The sequence below is a fragment of the Pelmatolapia mariae genome, linkage group LG23 (genome assembly GCF_036321145.2).
Source record: "Pelmatolapia mariae isolate MD_Pm_ZW linkage group LG23, Pm_UMD_F_2, whole genome shotgun sequence".
Classification (NCBI taxonomy): Eukaryota; Metazoa; Chordata; class Actinopteri; order Cichliformes; family Cichlidae; genus Pelmatolapia; species Pelmatolapia mariae.
This window is the reverse complement of record NC_086246.1, coordinates 17155007-17173946: the sequence shown is the minus strand read 5'-3', so window position 1 is coordinate 17173946 and position 18940 is coordinate 17155007. Positions and strand designations below refer to the sequence as shown.

Genomic DNA, 18940 nt, shown 5'->3' with positions numbered 1-18940 from the left:
AGGTCGCTGGTCCGATTCCATCTGAAGACACAAATCCCTTAGGGCTTGCATCGGGAAGGTAATCCAAAGTAAGACTCAACTTGCTGTGGTGATCTCTAATGACAAAGGAGTAACAAAAAGTGGCTTTGGTATTCTGGGGTTTGCCATACACGGACTCAAATAAGTGCAACGCCGTCCATCCGTCTCCTAGCAACAGACCTTTTTCACCTAGACGCACAGCATGGCAAAATTTGTACTCGCCGGTAGAGCTTTAATTTCATTTTAATCTCTCTAATATTTGCCTGTATTTACGGTGCATACATGTGCATTAATCTGTGCATTTTGAACTCGAACAGGAAAAACAGACTGCCCTTATTATGCCAAAGCAGAGCTTTTAGCAGACACCCTCCAGCAGTGTTTGCCAGACTTCAAGATCCATAAGATCTCCATCCTCCCAGATGAATGGAAGGTATCATATTTTCAGGCGATCGTTTTAGGCATATAAATTTAAGGACGTATTGTCACCTCAGCATGACCTCTCTCTGGGCAGGAATGGCTGGGGGCCACTTGTGAAAAAAATAACTGGAAACATGAGGGCTCCCCTTTGGTTTGGAGGGAACTAGTGGAGCAAGGGGGCAAAGGGATGCTCTTGGGGGGCTTCAGTGACTTCCTAGAGTACTGCCAGGTAAGCAAACAATAGATTTTCTCAACTACAATAACTTTTAAACTTTTAAAACTGGAAATGTCATCAATTGAACAATGGTTGTGTAGGATTACTACGGCATCACGTCAGACATGACCACAGATGTGATGCTGAGTGTTGCAGCAGAGAATCTGGAGGCCAAAATGAATCTCATCAAAGAAGAGCAGCATCGCGCCAGTCTTATTCAACCACTTCATGTTTGGATAACTGGGTGGGTCTGTTGTAAAAGCTAAAGAGAAAACTCTATTTCCTCTTTTAGGAAACTTTTAAGGACTTTAGCGTGTCTTTATAGTGCTCTCAACCCAACATGCCAAGTCCTGATCCCCAGTCTGCTCTCCCCCGAGGTGTTTCCCAAAGTTTCTGCAATCAGCCTCCACCTACTGGACCTGGAGGGAAACGAGGAGCAGTTACAGAGCCTGAGGTTGGAGATCGAGGAGCTGGCAATCAGCATGCTCCACCAGGTGCACTAAGACTCGATTATTTGTTTGATCGCATCGAGAGGAAAGCAAAACCATGTCATTAAATTTATTTACAGGTGACTACTGACACAGATCTGGAGCGAGCCTTCAGGAAGGCAGATGTCATACTCCTTCTAGATGACGGGGGGCACGATGGAGAAAATGAGGGTGAGGAAGTAAAGAAGAAGAAGGTAAAGGTGATCTCAGAGCGCTACAAAGAATACGGGCTACTGATTGATGCAACAGCCAAGGAGACGGTGAAGGTGATCGTGTCCGGCGACTCGTTTCTCAACCTGAGGTGCTCGCTTCTTGTGGACTGTGCGCGCTCCATCGACAGCCACCAGTTCATCGCTGCTGCAGCTCAACTGGAGAATGAAGCCAAGGCTGTACTTGGGAAGAAGATGAGAGTGAGGGCGTCAGGTATCTCCTGAGAATTGGTTGACTCATGTTCACGTTGCATTTTAGCACCAGCCGCTGAAATAAAAGATGAATCAATTCTTATGTCTTCTCCTTCTGCAGATATTACAGATGTAATAGTGTGGGGAAATATCAGCGGTACTTTCTACATTGACCTGCAGAGGGCAAAAGTTTTTAACCATGATGGACCAATCACAGGACCAGCTTTCTTTTCCCAGCCACTTCTAAGCATTTTTCCTGACAGGTCTGTTACCACGGAAACATAAAGACCTTAATTTGTATTTTTTTCAGTGCGCTTTTAATTCTCCAGACTCCTTGTTCAAACGTGAAGGTGGTTATTTCCTGGTGCCCTAGATTTACCGCATTGGTAAGCTCAACCCAGCTGGGGCTTTGGCAGGGTAAACAAATATAATATGATAAGGACTGACACTGGCCAGCCACTGGCATGCTTTCAGTCTGTGCAAATATTGATTGCACAATACATCTGTCCAGAAAGCTGCCTGCTCTGATGGAAAAAAAAAAACCCTCCTGTGTTGGCACACAACATAATCTTCTTCTCCTTTTCAGGAAATGGTTGGAAACAGACTTTCAGCACTTGGTACGCAGGCGGCGTCTAGCTGTGACTTCAAAGACAGGCCAAGTAGCCGCCACATCAGCTGCCAATGGGATCCTCACTGTCTTGAAAGCTTGGAATGGTGCTAGTGATCCAGATGTTCTGTCTTCGGGTGTAGCTTGCCCAGGTTGAGAATCGATTTTCAGTGCGACAGAATGATTTTTAAATGCGATTCAGATTCTCTGATTCAGTGTGATCTAGCTTGTTTCAAAATGTGATTGTTTTGGGGTTATTTTAGGGCATTACAGTCTCCCTGATGGCATTGTCTTCTCAGTTCCATTAACCTTCACAGATGGCAAATGGTCAGTAGTGTCTGAGTTGACTGTTGAAAATGAGCTCAAGTACAGGCTTGAGCTCTCAGCAAGTGAACTGCAGCAGGTAAAGTTAAACCAATAATATTAGATGTAGCACATTCTCGTTGCTTAAAATGTTGCTAACATTTTGACATAATTTAGGTAATTTAAGAAAAATGTATTAATACTATCTTTTCTTTCTCAGGAAAAGCAGTTTGGATCAGACAGCGGCACAACTGAATAAAGCTGTTGTTTAAAGCAAGCATGCTCATTTCCACGTCTATATTTTATTTTTTTTATCTCGGGACTTTTCATCATTCAAATGTTTTTTTAAATCCATGTTTACATTATCCTGGCCCTTGGTTCTTTCTCTGAAACAAGCTGTTTTAGCTCATTTTCTTCGAATATTCTGGCAAATCAGTTAGCTAGTAAGCCCCGCCCACTTTGACCACCAAATAGGGAAATCTGTGTAAAGCTTACATCATCGTGGCACAACAGTAAGTGAATTCAGAGCAGTCTGAAGCCCGACCTTTGGCTTCAAGCAGCTCCTTTTACATATGCTTTGACTATGTTGTTTAATATGAATATGATTCTCCTGTAATCATAAAACAAGCTCTTGCATACATACAGTACTGTGCAAAAGTCTTGAGCCAACCCAAATTTCTTTATAATATATATGCGTGTATTATTTATTTCCCCAAAGGGGTCAGAGTTTCTTCAGCACTAGTATTTTTGCACCAACAATGTGATTCCCAAAGCACTATTAGCCAAAAACATGGCATAACTTGAGGAAATTTTAAAATTTCTTTAAAATATTTGAGGAAACTCAGCAAGTGAATGACAAAAGGAAGAAGTGACAGGCATAACAAATATCTACAGGCGATGAACAGTACCATAACCTTAAGAAATAGGAGAAATCAAGCAATGACCTGCAGAAATACATCTGGCTCTTCAGTCCAAGACATCTACTGTTCACTGAAGCCTCATCAGAAATGTCTCAGTGGAAGGCTGGCCTCATTAAGCCATTCTTAATAATGAGAAACAGGGGAAAAGGATGAGGTATGCCACATTACACAAGAACTGGACTTAAAATCAGTGGCAACAGGTCTGAGAGTGATGAATCCAAATGTGGAATTTTGGTAAAAATGATCAATAATATATACTTAAGGTCACAACAATGAGTATTTACACTCATCTGTAAAACACAGTGGAGGCTCTGTCATGGTTTGGGCTGCATTTCAGCCAGTGGTGTTGGAGAGCTTGTTAAAATTTTTGGAATTATGAAATTATGAAAACTATCATGAGATTTTGATCCACCATGCAATACCATCTGGAAAGTATCCGATTAGCAAAAACAGCTTCATTTTTCAGCGTGACAATGGTCCCAAACTTGGATCGGCCTCCCCAGAGCCATGACGTCAACATTACTGAAGCAGGATGGGATCATCTTGGTGACGAATGGAAGTGCTTTGAATGTCCTCCAACAAGCCTGGTTAACTACTCCCGAAGACTAAAAGAAATAACAAGAAAGCTGCCTAAGAGACTTCAGGATGTGTAGAAGAACAAAGGTGGTCATACCAAATATTGACATTCAAGCTTGTTATATACTGCATTTCCATTTATGTTTGCACAATACTGTAACAGACACTCTTAAAAACAGAATTTGAAGACCAGTTAATGATTAAAGGTAGTAATCCAGATACATGTCCTTGCAACATATTAAGTTTGTTTCAGTTTGTTCTTTTATTTTCACATGTGCAGTTGCAGTTTTATATCACAGTCTGATGACATTAAACCTGTTCCGCTTTGTGAAACTCGTCCAGAGAGGTTATATTTTTAGACATAAAAGATCAAACTGAGTACTTTATGGAAAAAGGAGAAATTAGAAAATATATTCCTTTTTTTAAATTTTTACAGTTCGGTAAGTTACTTTTTTAAACGTTTAAGCAGGATTTTAAACATAAATCACAGTACTACCGTACACAAACTAGTCAGTTAATATCGTTCTCTAAAGCCGATGTCACCGTTCACCGTCCATCTCCACGTACAGATGGTTGGCCTTTTAAAAGTAAGGACACATCAAAACGTTTACTCTCCTCACTGATAATGAAATATTAAACAAGCTGAATTTAATGCACTCTTTAAACCTGAAACATTCAAACTGATTTTTTTTTCTTCTTCACAAATTGTGCAGTACTTTGTCAGCCGACAAGGAGAACTTGAACAGGGTGCCGTTTTTACATGCAGAATGTACACTTTTTGCATTTCTACACTATGCACAAGGAGGCGCTGACTGAAAAAGAGGAGAAGGTTAGTACAAATGCAGTGCACTACGACAAGTTGGGGGAAACAGACACATTTTGTGCAATGGTATGTTCACTTTGTACAACCCAACCCTGAGACTTGGATGCTGAGTGGTTCACAAGAGCAAAATCGACTTTTCCATACAGCCAAACAAGGTGCTAAATTTCTTGTTGATGATCTTCTTTTTTTTTTAATCTTGTTTTTGAATACAGATCCCAAACATTGGCCCAGATATATGACGCAGAATGACAGTATTATTCCCTACAAGAACAGAAAAAATTCTGCTCTAGTAAAACTCTTGAAAATCAACCTCAAATATTGATGTTAAATACATGCGTGATGCATGGCATGCATGAACTTGTCATGGCACAAAGGAGGTTATTTGGTAAATATACAGATCCCAGTAATCACTGTACAAATAGTACACGGGCATATCTAACAGGTCTGTAGATAAATAACAAATTCAATTACACGTGGATGTACGAAATTAAATCCTACTTACAAATGTAAATAAAAATGAGGCATTGATCACACAGAGGAAACTTGGGAACACTTCTCTTATCGTGTCACGTTAAAGTCACTCGCGTGTGGGTAAAGATCTACTAGCTGTCAACATCCAATGAAGTCAGAGAATCCGTTTTCAGGCAACGAGTGAAAAAACCAACAACGACTGAATGGGAATTTCTAAATTTTGAACCCTAAAGGTGTGGACGCGGATTGGCGTCGTTTTACTCGTCTAACTGTGGGAATGTGCAACTACGATTCAAACCTGGTGTTGTCGTTAAAACATTTACATACAATCTTTATATGGGTAACCAAAGGGATAAAATAGACTCTTAAATTCCCCCTCTGCTTTAGTTATAAAGTTTCATCAACTGACCATTAAATTAAATAATTTATAGCATATATTAACAGTTAATCCAACATTCCAACTCTTCCTAACGCCACCTATATAGATAGACATCTGCCTCTGAATGAAAAAACAAGGTGGATGCTTTTAGCCGTGGTACAAAATAAAGGCATCACTGTTGTACTAAAGAGACTGAAATCAAACGGGTTCTTTAAAAAAAAAAAGAAAAAAAAAAAGCCACGAACCTGCTTTTCATTGAATACACTCCTGTCAGGGGAGCATTCAGCATAACACAAAACCTCTTTACTATAAATGCAATATGAAATGGTGCATTTAATTGTAAAGTAAAGCTGTGTAATTCTGAATGCTGCCCGATAGAAGCTAATGATGGTCCTGGTGTAGACACGACTCCCGAGACTTTAACAGACTCTTCTGACGTGAGGCTATAAAAGCAGAACGCACCGAGTATCTCAACCATCTGCCACACAATCACTGACCAACACCCTTTAACTCCAAACTCATTGATAAATGGGTTTTGTATAGCTGTATGCATGAATATAATGTAGTTTTAACATACAAATAAAAGCAAAACATTGGGGGAGGGGCGCAGCAGGGCAGCTATGACTGTGGTTGATGCTGAGGGGATGGAGGTGTGTCTGGAGTTTCTCCCGCCACCTGTCCTTCAGGGCTGATGTCCAGCCCCTCATCCAGTTCACTTTGGTCCAAAAGCTCAAAATCCTCTTCCTCGGTCGGAACTAGTGTGTCGTCGGGGAACTCCTCGCCGGTGCCACTTTCCGTTGTGATCGCCTCATCTGGTTCCTCGTCAGGACCGAGCGCCTCTGGCGTGGTAACTGTAGTGTTAGCAGTGGTGTCGGCAGGTGTCTCCAGAGCGCCCGGTGGGGTTTCACTGGGAAGAAACTCAGCCAGACAGGGCTCCTCGCTGGCCTCGCTGGAACGCAGCAGGGCTGACAGAGTGTTCTGCACGACAGTGGAGATGGCAGTGCTCACTATCTCCTCGCTCAGGGCCTCCAAGGAACGCTGTGCACCCTGGGTGACTGCAGGCTCTGTCTTCTCTCCTCCCCCATCTACGCCCGCCACAGGCAACGTGCCCTCTTCGCCCCCGGGTGGTCGACCGTGTCCGTTGAAATGTGTGTTCACAAAATGGAGGGGGGATGCTAGGTGCTGGATAAGGAGGCTGGCGGGGCTCAACGGTTCCCCTTCGGACTGAGTGTCAGGCTGGGCTCCCTCTCCCTGGCCTGAACCTCGCAGAGGAAAGTGAAGCAGACTGTGCTCAATGGAGGGGAACTCCTCCACTGAGGGGAACTCAGGGAGATCCCGCAGGTAGGACTCCTCTGGGTCACTTTGTAAACTCTGCTGGTCCAAATCTGCAGTAGGCAAGAGACATTATAAAACCATAAATAAATGCAAGTCATGCACATATAATTTTCACAATGATATCTTAACGATGAGAGGATGAGGTGACATTCCACTTATGATAACAATCTGATGCACAGAAGCAAGAAAACTAAAAGGAACACTTGCCCACATACTGTCATACTTTCTTTGAAAAGAGCAAAGGAAAGACACTAGGTCTGGCCAAGAGAGAGTTTTGTCGTTTTATTTTGCTAATTCTGTTGGTCTGCATCTCTAAAAATTTGAAACTGGTGAATGACATTGCACAGAGCAGCACACACACCTCTGCACACACTCACTATCCAAATTTCTTTCTTATATAGACCTCTTCAACTGCTTGTTGACCTAATTATCTAATCAGCCTGTCCAACAGTATCAACTCAATGAATTTAAGCGTACAGACATGACCAAGACAACCTCTTAGAGTTCAAACCAAGCAGAATGGGGAAAGAAGGTGATTTAAATGACTTTGAACATGGCTGTTGGTGTCAGACGGGCTGGTCTATTTCAGAAACTGTTGATTTACTGGGATTTTCCCAAACAATCAGAGAGTGGGCTGAAAATGAAAAAAAATATCCAGTGAGCGGCAGTTCTGAGTGAAAAAAGAAACTTGAGGACAGATTCCTTTGAGCTGATAAGGAAGGCAACAGTAACTCAAATGACCTCTCATTACAACTAAGATATGCAGAAGTGCATCTCTGAAAGCAAACACGTTTAGCCTTGAAGCAGATGGGATACAGCAGCAGAAGACCTCGTCAGGTACCTCGGCAGGTTGACTGGACAATAGAAGATTAGAAAAATGTTCCCTAGTCTAATTAGTTTTGATTTCTAGTGCCACAAATCGAATGGTAGGGTCATAATTCATGTGAAAGCATAGATCCCACATGCCTTTTATCAGTGGTTCAGGTCAAAGACGGTGGTGCAACGATGTGGGTAATATTTTATTAGCACGCTTTGTGCCCCTTAGTATCAACTGATCATCATTTAAACACCACATCCACATGTGAGTATTGTTGCTGGCAATGTCCATTGCTGTGTGACGACACTGTACCCGTCTTCTGATGGCCATTTCCAGCACGATAACACGCCATGCCACAAAGTTGAAATCATATCAGACTCAGTTCTTGAACATGACAGTTCACTGAACTCAAATGGCCTCCACAGTCACCGGATAACAAACCAACAGAGCACCTTTGGGATGCAGTGGAGCGGGGGATTCAGATCATGGATGCAGCAGCTGTGTGATGCTGTCTTGTCAACTTGGATCAAGAAAAAAAATATTATTTTTAAACAAGCTTTAATCAAAGTTCAACACTGACACATGACAACTACCTTCGGAGACGTCGGTGAGTTGAGGAGTGGTGGCTCTGGACACCGAGAAGCCTCCACTCTCCAAGATGGATGCCTCTTCATCTGACAGCTCAGAGTCTGTGATGGCCATAGCCAGAGCCGTAGTTTTCACATCGACCTGACCAAAGAAAACAAAATAAATAAAATAATGACGCGTTATTTTCCACATTTCAAAACCTGAAAAAGATAAGGATAAACCAGACTCCTCTGGTTACTCCACATGCAACAAGTTTGAATTTATTACAAGGACTATAACCTTCATAGCTCATAGCAGTAATCCAGATTATACTAGTTTGTTTATTTTATTACGTTTGCACCATGCCCTGCAGGTGTTCATTCACAGCATAGTGACTGAATACCTGACATGACACCGACACTGTCAGCTACTGAACTGAACCGTGTACTTTCTGCTGTTGCGCTAATGGAATGCAGTTGTACTGGAAAGATAATCCTTCAGGTCATTTGGCACAGCGCAGAGCTCCATTCCCATCAACACGTCACCACATTCTTAAAGGTCGGTGCTGACTTCAGCACACTGTGCTGCTGCTGCAGCTTCCTCTGCTAGTCTTACACTTTAAAGCGGCACCCTTGCATATACGTACTCTCTGTGCATTGTGGGTTGTGTTGCAGGTGTGTGTCCTTACCGTTGGAGCAAAGCAGGACAGCTCCTCCTCGCTCTCGCTCTCCGTTTCAGCTCTGGGCTCGTCCCCCTCCTCTACCTCCTTCTTTATCTCTGTTTAAAACCCCCCCACACACAAACACGTGTTTTCAACATGCCATGAAGGACACCACCACAACAACAACAACAACAACAAACCACTAAAGGAAGTGATTCAAAGACAAAGACTGCGGTATGAGAATTAGGTAACCAAAGGAAACTGCGGCTTTACAGTGGCTCCTTTTGTTTGTGTGTGCAGAGCCCCTGATGTTGGGTATCGCTGAGAGAACAAAGAAAGGTGAGCTACATCGATTCTTGCGCAACAACACCGACTTCACTTGAAAGCAAGTTGCGGCTGAAAGTGGCTCTCTCACTCACTTCTCTTGTCGTGTTTGCGGTGCTCCGTGTCTCCCTTCATGCTGTAGTCCAGTTTCATCAGGATCGGTTCCAGACCGGTGTACATCCTCTGGATCAGCTCATGGTACACCACCAGTGGCCACAACAGAACGCTCAGCGCTGAAAAGCAGCATGGAGAAAGAACATTTTTTTTTTGTTGTTGTTGTTGTTTTAATTACTGCACTGACTCCTATTATTACTCACTGCCAGACACCCTCTGTTATGGCTCACCTATAATATAGGAGATCATGATTCCTGGTACGTAATGTCCAACCACAGCCAGAACAAAACAGCCACTGCACATCATCACACAGAACTGAAAAAAAGAGAAAGCGAGAGATATCTTCAGTGTGTGCTGTATTTATGTCATAGAGAACACTTTACTATAGCCCTTTCTAAAAGTGGGATAGTTAATATCACTAGCATTACCAATCGGTTAGTGTGATGCTATTCATATAGTTGATTTTTTTCCCCAAAACACCGCTGAAAGGAATAACAGCACTACTCATAAGTTTTGTTTTTTTAAACCGATGATTAAACGGTCCTGCATCCGACATATAGTTATGGAAATGCATCCAAACACTAGTAAAGCTGTGCAAAGGCATCAGGTGATTATTAAAGTGCAGCTCAAAAACACTGGCTCTGTGTGTCACTTCAGTCGTCTCACACAACGCCCACAATCATATTTACAATTCAGTCTTTATGGTGGATATTAAGTCGTAACGACTGAAGATAATTCACTGTAATTAATGAGGTTATCGACTTTGTGCCACGTGTGCAAATACCTACAAATCAAAACTAAAGAGAAAGACTTCTGTGAACAGCTGGAAGCAACAAACTAACTTCACCACAGGGTAACGGTCTCATTTTCATTAGAGACATCTCTCTGTAATCTGACCTCCGTCATCAATACATGTAAAGTTCTGGGTGAAATGTGGCCAAAGCCTAATATTGCAAATGTCATGTTCACTGCAGGGGGGAAAAAGCTGTTTATCACAAAGGACTGATTCTACGAGACAGGTTTGGGCAGAGCAGAATGATGAGAAAGAAACTGAAAGCTTTTTCAGTTATTTCTCCAAAAGGATCCAGTTTTTCAGTTAGTTGAGCAACTCGCTCAAGAAGGGGGAACAATCACAGTTTAATCTCGTGCGTGTCTATTAACTGACACAATGGCATTCTTTAAGAATTGTGCCGTGTTGAAAGTAATGTGTAAATGTGACTAGATTTACCTTGGAAGACTGCCATTGTGAGTTTTCCAAAAAGTAACCAAGGTGCACTTTCAGACATAAAGCAGACATATTCTAATTCTGTCATATTATCAAAAACACTTTAAAAGGACATTTAAGGAGTTGTTTAATGTGCTGTTAAGGCTACATTACTTGTTTGAGATTCCCAAAGTCCAATGTCCAACTCCAAGTAATGTGTTTTTTTTTTGGTGTAGTCTTGCACTACAATCAGACTCATTTAGCGAGAGGAAACCAGTGAAGGGGAGGAGTGGAGATGTGGACGTTACTTTTATTTTTAATGCACAAAAGCAAAAGAACATGATATTGAAGTGGGAACTGTCTCCAGGACAGAAACAATTGCATTATGCTGCTAATGCAACATTGTCTCTTTGCAAGATCTGCACATACAGCATGTTAACACAAAGCTAGCCAAGAACCCAGAGGGAAGTTATAGCTGAGTGTATGCAGACCTCAGCCCAGCAGCTAGAACCTGAACTTCATCAGGCAAAGGCAGCAGTCAGGCTTGCATCTGGACACATTTCTACAGTGGAATCATTGTGGCGGTTGCTTAAGTCTCTTTGGGCTGGTTTTCAACTTTTCTTTGTGTTGTCAGCTTTGTGTTCACACATAAAAACTAAAATATAAACTCAAAGAAAGATTTTGTGTGTTTCCTTATTTGACAGGGATCTGTGCTGATGTGATGAACTGTAACCTCACCTTTACATTGTAAGTTGGTGATTATGAGTGTGTGTTTAGGGGCATTTTATGGAGTAACAAGAAAGTAATATAATGAGTAGTGTAATGAATTACTTTCTTTGAGGAATTATTAAGTAATATGCTGCATTACTAAAAGTAATAAGCAATTCCTAATACATTACTTTTGTTGTGTAACAACCCCAGCACTTTTCATGACTACGTTAAATTTGCCTTTCCTTATTGACAGTCTTAGCTTAGTTCATCTTAAACCTGAATATGAATCTCAACCCTTCAAGTAATGAGGCCAGCATATATACAAATAGTCCCATTGAGCTTCAGACTCCACTAATCACTCAGATACTGAGCGGATATCCCTGACATGGTCATCTCAGGGATACAGCTCTCAGAGGGCCCACGCACCTATTGTTCAGAGATTTTTTCAGTTCAGGGTTTTCAGTCAGAAAGTTGGCCTGAAGGGTGGGTGGCTCTAAAGTAAGTAAAGTTTCAGTGCACAAACTGACAGGAACTAAGAACTAAGTCCCATTGTAATACATAAGTACTATTCTGAACTTTGTAAATAATCATGCAAAGCTCGTCTGTTAAAGTCTGAGAATAAAAATACAGAGCTGGAAAGATGGCTAGAAGAATTGGCTTTTTTCTTAAAAAAAAAAAAAAAAAAAAGAAAGAAAAGAAGAAAGAAAAACCACAACCTGACAAGAGATTTACCCCAATAACATGTGTGCATATGCGTTTCCATGGTCACACCAAAGCACCATACCTTGCCATGGTTCTGTCGTTTGTACTGCAGCATCTCCTGCAGATACATGCAACAGGTCAGGTAACTCTCAGCCAGGTGGTGGCTGAGCTCAGGGATGCTGAGCAGACGCTGCTCTGCGCTCATTGTCTCACTATGATCAAACAAGAACACACACACACACACGGGAAGAAAAAAAAATTCAACACCTGTGACGGACACAGATCTGTATTTGAAGCAGTTCAGGCTGTACTTATGTTAGCAAAGGTGCAGGTTAGGATTTCATGTTTGCGTAATGATGATGGAGGGAGACAGATGCACACAAGTGAACACAAACACAACACACTAAATGAGGCAGGGAGCCTGAAATTAATTATAATGACAGAGTGTTGTGTGACAAACGGGTCATAACATCCGACATGGACAGACTTTAATGGATGACTTTTACACTACATTAATGCAGGAAAAAGCACTGCTTAAGAAAACAAAATCAACTTATTTCACTACAAACCTTTGTGCAGGATGAGCGTCTACATGTTGAACTGTAGAAGAGACAAAAAAACCAAACAAAAAACAACCCACAATTAGCAAAGAATCTGTCGAAAAACATCTTTTTTTTTCTCCTACAACCCCAGTTCCACAAAAAGTTGGGCCGCTGTGTAAAATATAAACAGAATGCAGCGAGTTGCAAAAAATTCCTCCAGCTGTTTCTTTTTAAGGACCGCTTCCTTTTAAAGCCTTTTCCTTCCCCTGTCCCAACAGTTGTGAGACGCGTCGCTGCCATCAAACTCAAAAGGAGCTCATATTTTTCTTAAACATGTTTTCTACATTCTATTGTGAATAAAATTTGGCAGATTTGCAAATCACTGCATGCAGGTTTGGTTTGCACTTTCAAACAGCATCACAACTTTTTCAGATTTTAATGATTCTCACATTGAATATTAACAGAATTTTTTCAGCCTTGTAACATATTTTGTGGATGTTGGACTACTCAGTTAATATAATACCAGAAATCACACGATGTGTGTGAGTAGAGGAACAACCTTAACTTGAATAGAATTTTAGCTTTGTCAGCAATACCTGATAGACAACATTACGCGAACTATTAGAGGAAGGCATCATTGTGATTACTTTGAGACCTTACCAGTAATGATGGGTAACTTGGGCTTCCATCTCTCCAGCAGCATGAGCCCCAGCAGGGACACGCTTATCAGAAACAGAGGCCGCAGGGAGGTGGAGGACAGGATCCTGCAGAAACACAAACACACACACGTATATAAACTCAAATACGGGGAATCTATTAAAGTTCTATTGCTCTGGTTGAATATGAGCCAAGGGAAAGTAATCAGACAGCAGACTGACAGCTGGTCAACCAGGCCTGAGCCACTCATCTTCACGTCTTCTCTTGAATTGCGGTATTAACAGGTGTGACACCTCAAAATAACCTTTATCTATATAATATAATCCCTTATAGTTAGCAGGGAACATATGCCGTGCCGAAAAGGAAGTTTAAACTGGCTTGCAACCTTCGTTAGCATTAGGCTAAAGACGTGGGATTAGCTAACTTATCTTGACATTCACTCGTAATACCCTCGCTGACGTTAGCCAGATAGCTAACAATGCACTCTAAAGCAGCCTTATCAGTGTGAGAGACAAACGTGATTAAACTCAGACTCGACGTTTACCAGAATAATGTGTTCAGTGTCAGGGCGACAAAGATGCTGTACAGCGGCCTCTCCCAGACCAGCAGCCTCTGCACCCACAGCAGCAGGAGTTCATACTGCGATAGCCAACCCTGAAGACGCTCCCGCAGGCGAACGAGCTCCGGGTTTCCGTCCCCGCACGCCTGCTCCGACGTCCCCGCAGGGAACAGGGCCTCCAGGCCGACCGAAGAGGAGGTAACCGAGGGGCGTCTTCTGGCCTCCTCTCCGCTCGCCATGTTTCCCCCACTTTGTTATGTTGTTTTGGAGATCACGGGGTATATGGAAAGATGAGGGTCAAGCAGGGCAGAGTGAAAACGATGACGCTTCCGGTTAAAACGTTCAAAATAAAGTGGGTTGATAAAGAGCAGCGAGCACAGTCACGTATTTCTGTCAAGTTTATGTTAAAAGAAAAATTGACCTTGCTTCTGAGAAGACCGCCATAAGATATTCTAATAATAATAAAATGACTAAAATAAAGGTGATACTGAAACGTGCCGTGAAACTCTGATAGCTAAATTTAACTAAACGGAATAGAAAAATGCAAAACTGCAAAAATAAATAAACAAATACATAAATAAACGCCAACTTATACCTGAAGTTATACAGATGCATTTCCATTTCCTATAACAATTACACAAAAAACTTGATTATGTTGTGTGTGTGTGTGTGGGGGGGGGGGGGGGGGGTGCAGCCTCTGACCTGCGAGTGTATTTTATTTTGAAGGTAACTCCTCTTCCGATCCCAGTCTGTCGCAAAGACTGGTACACAGATGGGCGGACGGATCATACGGCCCGTCATAGAACAGAAAAAATAGAGTCACGTGTTTCCTTGTTTACTGTGTAGAGAAGACGGGGTTAAAGAAAGCCAAAGAGTACCACCGTGTGGTTAGAGACACTGATGGGTATGCAACGTTTTATACGATTTTAAACTATTAAATTTAACGTTTTTATCAAGATTTCCTCACGCACGTGCTTTTTTTCTCGATTCATATTAGTTTTCTTTAGAAAACAAATGATTTGTATTTTCACTAATAGCAACGCTTATAAAGATTAAACAGATTTAAAATTTCATTAAGGGTTTGAGCTGTCACTTGTGAAAAAAACAAAGGAAATTAGACTTGAGGAAAAAGAGCTTTTGATGCCCACAAAGCAGGAGATGGATATACAAAGTGATCAAAGCTTTTTTAAGGATCAAGAACCGGAGTGACTTGAATGGCACTGAAAATCTGTGAAGTAAACTGAAGGCCAAATACTTGAGGTTTTTTTTTAGAGGCGAGGCACTGAAAAGACAACACAACAAGCTTAAATACAAATTTAATAGAGAAATGTTATCAAAATCAGTAAACATTTACTGACCAAGCTGATCAAATGCTGCTTTGTGTTGTGGAGCTGTGCAGATGCATTGAGGCATTAGGGTCCAGAAAGCATATAAACAGCAGTAGAGTTGGGGATTATTTCTTTCTGGTATGAGCGCTCATTTCAGTCACATGTCAATTTCTGAAAAACAAATAAGAAAATTTGCAATCACACTACTTAGAAATGAAATTGGTAGTCTGTAGTCAGTCAAACAGCACAAGCACAAAAGAGGGTCATGAGCCTACCTGCCTGGGTGCACTGCCAGGACTCAAGCCTACACAGGTGCTAAAGGAGGGGAGGGGGACCCTCTTTCCCCTTGTGCTAGGACAAGAGGGCATCAATACCTGCTGGGGTTAAGACCATTGCCTGCAGCAGGTCAGACAGAGAGATGATGCCTTTCACCACATCAGCCCTGTCCACCAGGACCAGCCGATGGACCTGGGATAAGCACAAAGGACTTATCTTTTATTATCCTTTGACCTCATAATTTCAGGATAAATCTTAAAGAGGCTGAAAAAAGTCTACCTCAGCTTTAACTATACGGTCTATAATGATTTCCAAGGTTTCATATGGATAGCACTTAATAACTCCCTCAACGCAACATATCCGCTTTTCAACAGCCTCCTGCATCGTCATGTCCAGATTGTTGTAGGTCTTCTGGGCTGCTAGGTTCTGCAATGGATCAAAAACAGTATCTGGGAAAGTGTGTGTGTGTGTGTGAACAGTGCTTTGATACTTAAGGAAAATAAGCAGAGTATTAAATATAGTCATGTTCGATTTGTACTTACAATGACATCAAATCTTGAGTAGAGTGCCACCACTTTGCCTGGGAAAACAAATAGTTTGACAATGTAATAACCATGTTACAGGTCTAACAGTCATTATTGTTATGTTTTTTCTGTCATGTGTATACTGTTTCAGTGGTGGATACACATTAAAGGATGGCCAAAGTGTCAAATGAGGAGGTGAGAGGTGAGGTGTCATGGTCCCTGGGTCTTGGATCCAGGGCTTTGTGTTCTTGGTGAGGATCACTTATGTTTTAATCGAGCTGTTTTGGATATTGGTATAGTCAATATTTTCCTTTGGAAATTATTATACCGCCTGTTTAGTCTCTGTTTATATTCTTGTTCTTCTAGGTTACACAATGTTCCTGTTCCTCCGGCATGTCCCCGGGTCTGCCTTGTCACTCTGCGTTCTGTCTCCCTGGCTTTCTGATTTCCTCTTTTGTATTTCCATTTTGTTCCTTCTACCTTATCTCCATGTTTGTTTATCTTCTGTCTCTTTGTCAAGTTCCTGTGGGTCTCTGTGTGTGTGCCCGCGTTTATTTTGATAGTGTTTTGTGTGCTTCATATCGTTTTAATTCCCCTGCTTTGTTATCCTGATTTGTTGCGGCTGCTGGTGTTTCCCCATCTCCCTAATTACCTGGTGTGTATTTAAATCCTCGGTTTCCTGCTGCTGTTCGTTGTGTCCTCCCTTGCAGACTTCCTTGAAGGTTTGTAGTGGTTGGTTTTGATCTGGATTATTTTGTACTCAGTTTAAGTTCTGCAATAAAGCTGTCTCTTAGAGTAAACTTAGTTTCCAAGTCCTTCATTTGGGTCCAACACACAGTCAGCCTTGACAAGTGTATATACAAGTGATCACTGTGAGCCAAAAGCTCAGGCTTCAGACTGGCGTAAATTATTCTTTCCAGTAGGTTTTTCTTCACTTGGCTCTGTATGACATCATATACAGTGGATATCCCTCTGGACCTACCCACCCGCTGTTCAAGCTATTGTCTACAAGGGGCAGGCAATCAGAAGCATCAATCTATCTTTGGATTGTGGGAAGCACAGGGAAAGCATGCAAACTCCACACAGAGATGCCTCTGGCTGACAATGGCACCATCTCAATATAAGGCAGATAAGCATTATTGTGACCAGTGAATCGTGCAGAGCTACTCTTGTGGTTTTGTAGAATATATACATGGTGACAGCGACAGCTGAGTATAATGTACCTTGTTCATCCACCACTGGCAGGGCAGACACCCGCCTCTCCACAAATATAGAGAGGGCATCATAAAGCGATGCTGTTTGCTGGACAGTGGCGATGTTCCTGAAAGTTCCTATCCCAAGTTCCTGGATCGGCCTCTTTGTGAATGCAGGCTTGGGAAGTTTTTTCCCCTAAAAAAATCCAAACACCCATATTTGAAAAACAAAGTATCATGGTACTCAAGGCTACAAAAAACATCATAACTAAAGCTTTTGCTCACAAATATATGGAGGAACTTGAGGATTCTTTTGTGGGTCAGAATGTGCAGGACATTCCCAGACTCTGGATCGATTACAGGCAGCCTGTGGATTTTGTATCTGAGTAAGGAATAGATGGCTTCGAAGAGGCTGGATGGAGAAGAGATAAGAAGAGGAATGCCTGCCAACTGGAATTTGAAACAGAGGTGCCTCAGAGTGTTGTGTCCACTCACCTGGCCTCTGGAGAGATACTAATGAGGAAGTTATTGGAATACTGCAAATAAACATCTAAACAGAAGAGGAGAGAAACGGCTCAGATGAATTTCATAGACCTCTGGGCACAGATAATGCCATTAATTCCTGCTTGCATATTTACTTCGAAGGGAATCACCTCTCCATGTTTCTATCTTGTGGCTCTCAAGCTCATACATCTGAACCTTAAAAAAAAAACAAAAAAGAAGACAGGCATTTTTATAGTTGCTAGCAAGAAAATAGGAACTTTTCTGTCATTTAATAGTTTATCTGTTACATGGGTGTAGTATGAATGGCTGTGCGGGAGGTCTTTATCAGTAGGACAAGTTGTAAAATTTACAGAAGTTAAAAGTCAGAAATGTATGCCCTCTTTCACATGTTCCTAAAATGTCCAGTGGGCCAGATTGCGTTTTTTTTCCTGTGCTGATTGTGGCCCCCAGTCCTTTGTTTAACTCTACAGTAGGGGTGTCCAACCTGAGTGGCTTCAAACTGTGGGAATTTAGTGCTCACCATGGGGGACTTGTAATAGCAGTGAAGGATGTTGATGAAATCTGTAATAGTCAGCATACCTGTGGCAGAGGAGGATTCACATTCCCATTATTACAAGTGAGCGAGCCCAGTCTACCATATCTGTCCCATTAATCCGTCATCTTACCCACAAATCTCTGCAGCTTGCTGTCCCATAGTGGTGCAGCCCTCAAGCCATTTGCCACCAGTGCATAAAAGGCTTTTTTCACCTTTTGGGGTTAAAGATTTTTCAGTCAGTGATGTTTTACAGGTAAATAACACTACTCTGTGACAATTCAATATGAAAGTCTATATGTGCAACAAGTTATGGAAAAGCTTCAGGCTCACTTGTAGTGTGGTATCAAATATGACCAGTTTACAGCTGGTTGGAATGGCATCATAACAGTGGTGACTTTTCATGAATTTCATGTAGACTGTGGCATCAGCCTCTAGGAGAAAATACACCAGCTGGTCACAACACACTGTTTGAACAGGGTTCAGCAGTTATAGACGAGGACATATTCATGCGTGCACACACACAGCTACAAAATGAAGGAAAGTGCTAACAGCACAAAGCCAACAAATGCAAATACACATATGCACATTTCCAGGCACAGATCCAAACCCAGACAACTGCCAGGCATTGTACCTTGACTCTGTATTTCCTGCTTCTTTTCTGGGAATGACACCTATAACATATATCACTGTCAACAAAATCCCCATGGCTACTCATTTCCTTGGTTTCAAAAATATTATCAACCTCCCAGACACCCCCAGTCATATACATT

General features: G+C 41.9%; 3 protein-coding genes and 1 long non-coding RNA gene across 4 annotated transcripts; 2 read left to right on the top strand and 2 right to left on the bottom strand.

Moving 5' to 3' along the window:
- Positions 1-220: 220 nt before the first annotated feature.
- On the top strand, positions 221-5860 carry mdh1b (malate dehydrogenase 1B, NAD (soluble)). Its single transcript, XM_063467291.1, has 10 exons — positions 221-242; positions 336-448; positions 530-664; positions 751-893; positions 975-1143; positions 1218-1560; positions 1660-1801; positions 2125-2297; positions 2409-2548; positions 5041-5860. The coding sequence occupies exons 1-10, from the start codon at positions 221-223 to the stop codon at positions 5215-5217; spliced, it is 1557 nt and encodes a 518-aa protein (XP_063323361.1). The 3' UTR covers positions 5218-5860.
- Positions 5861-5972: 112 nt separating this feature from the next.
- retreg2 (reticulophagy regulator family member 2) lies at positions 5973-14136 on the bottom strand. Its single transcript, XM_063467290.1, has 9 exons — positions 13796-14136; positions 13255-13358; positions 12622-12652; positions 12135-12264; positions 9666-9750; positions 9417-9554; positions 9025-9113; positions 8363-8498; positions 5973-7002 (listed from the first exon to the last, which is right to left on the bottom strand). The coding sequence occupies exons 1-9, from the start codon at positions 14047-14049 to the stop codon at positions 6236-6238; spliced, it is 1734 nt and encodes a 577-aa protein (XP_063323360.1). The 5' UTR covers positions 14050-14136; the 3' UTR covers positions 5973-6235.
- Positions 13898-16719, top strand: LOC134620939 (uncharacterized). The gene is made up of 3 exons (XR_010092165.1): positions 13898-14008; positions 16090-16189; positions 16305-16719. It is a non-coding gene; the product is annotated as an uncharacterized LOC134620939 (long non-coding RNA).
- On the bottom strand, positions 14810-18697 carry prkag3a (protein kinase, AMP-activated, gamma 3a non-catalytic subunit). The gene is made up of 11 exons (XM_063467294.1): positions 18501-18697; positions 18301-18382; positions 18156-18214; positions 17785-17830; positions 17627-17681; positions 17417-17543; positions 17162-17327; positions 15957-15994; positions 15694-15840; positions 15414-15606; positions 14810-15309 (listed from the first exon to the last, which is right to left on the bottom strand). The coding sequence occupies exons 1-10, from the start codon at positions 18579-18581 to the stop codon at positions 15490-15492; spliced, it is 918 nt and encodes a 305-aa protein (XP_063323364.1). The 5' UTR covers positions 18582-18697; the 3' UTR covers positions 14810-15309; positions 15414-15489.
- Positions 18698-18940: the final 243 nt, after the last annotated feature.

Bases quoted from the DNA above. Each gene is read 5' to 3' on its own strand.
- prkag3a (XM_063467294.1), bottom strand. From the start codon at position 18,581: ATGAAATTCATGAAAAGTCACCACTGTTATGATGCCATTCCAACCAGC. The intron at 18,383-18,500 runs GTGAGCCTGAAG...TAACCCCAAAAG, and splicing joins TATTTGATACCACACTACAA to GTGAAAAAAGCCTTTTATGC. The intron at 17,328-17,416 runs GTGAGCAAAAGC...GGATTTTTTTAG, and splicing joins TCAAGTTCCTCCATATATTT to GGGAAAAAACTTCCCAAGCC.
- mdh1b (XM_063467291.1), top strand. From the start codon at position 221: ATGGCAAAATTTGTACTCGCCG. The intron at 1,561-1,659 runs GTATCTCCTGAG...CTCCTTCTGCAG, and splicing joins GATGAGAGTGAGGGCGTCAG to ATATTACAGATGTAATAGTG. The intron at 2,298-2,408 runs GTTGAGAATCGA...GGGTTATTTTAG, and splicing joins TTCGGGTGTAGCTTGCCCAG to GGCATTACAGTCTCCCTGAT.
- retreg2 (XM_063467290.1), bottom strand. From the start codon at position 14,049: ATGGCGAGCGGAGAGGAGGCCAGAAGACGCCCCTCGGTTACCTCCTCT. The intron at 9,751-12,134 runs GTATGGTGCTTT...TCTTTTTTTCAG, and splicing joins AACGACAGAACCATGGCAAG to TTCTGTGTGATGATGTGCAG. The intron at 9,114-9,416 runs GTGAGTGAGAGA...GGTTTTAAACAG, and splicing joins CCGCAAACACGACAAGAGAA to AGATAAAGAAGGAGGTAGAG.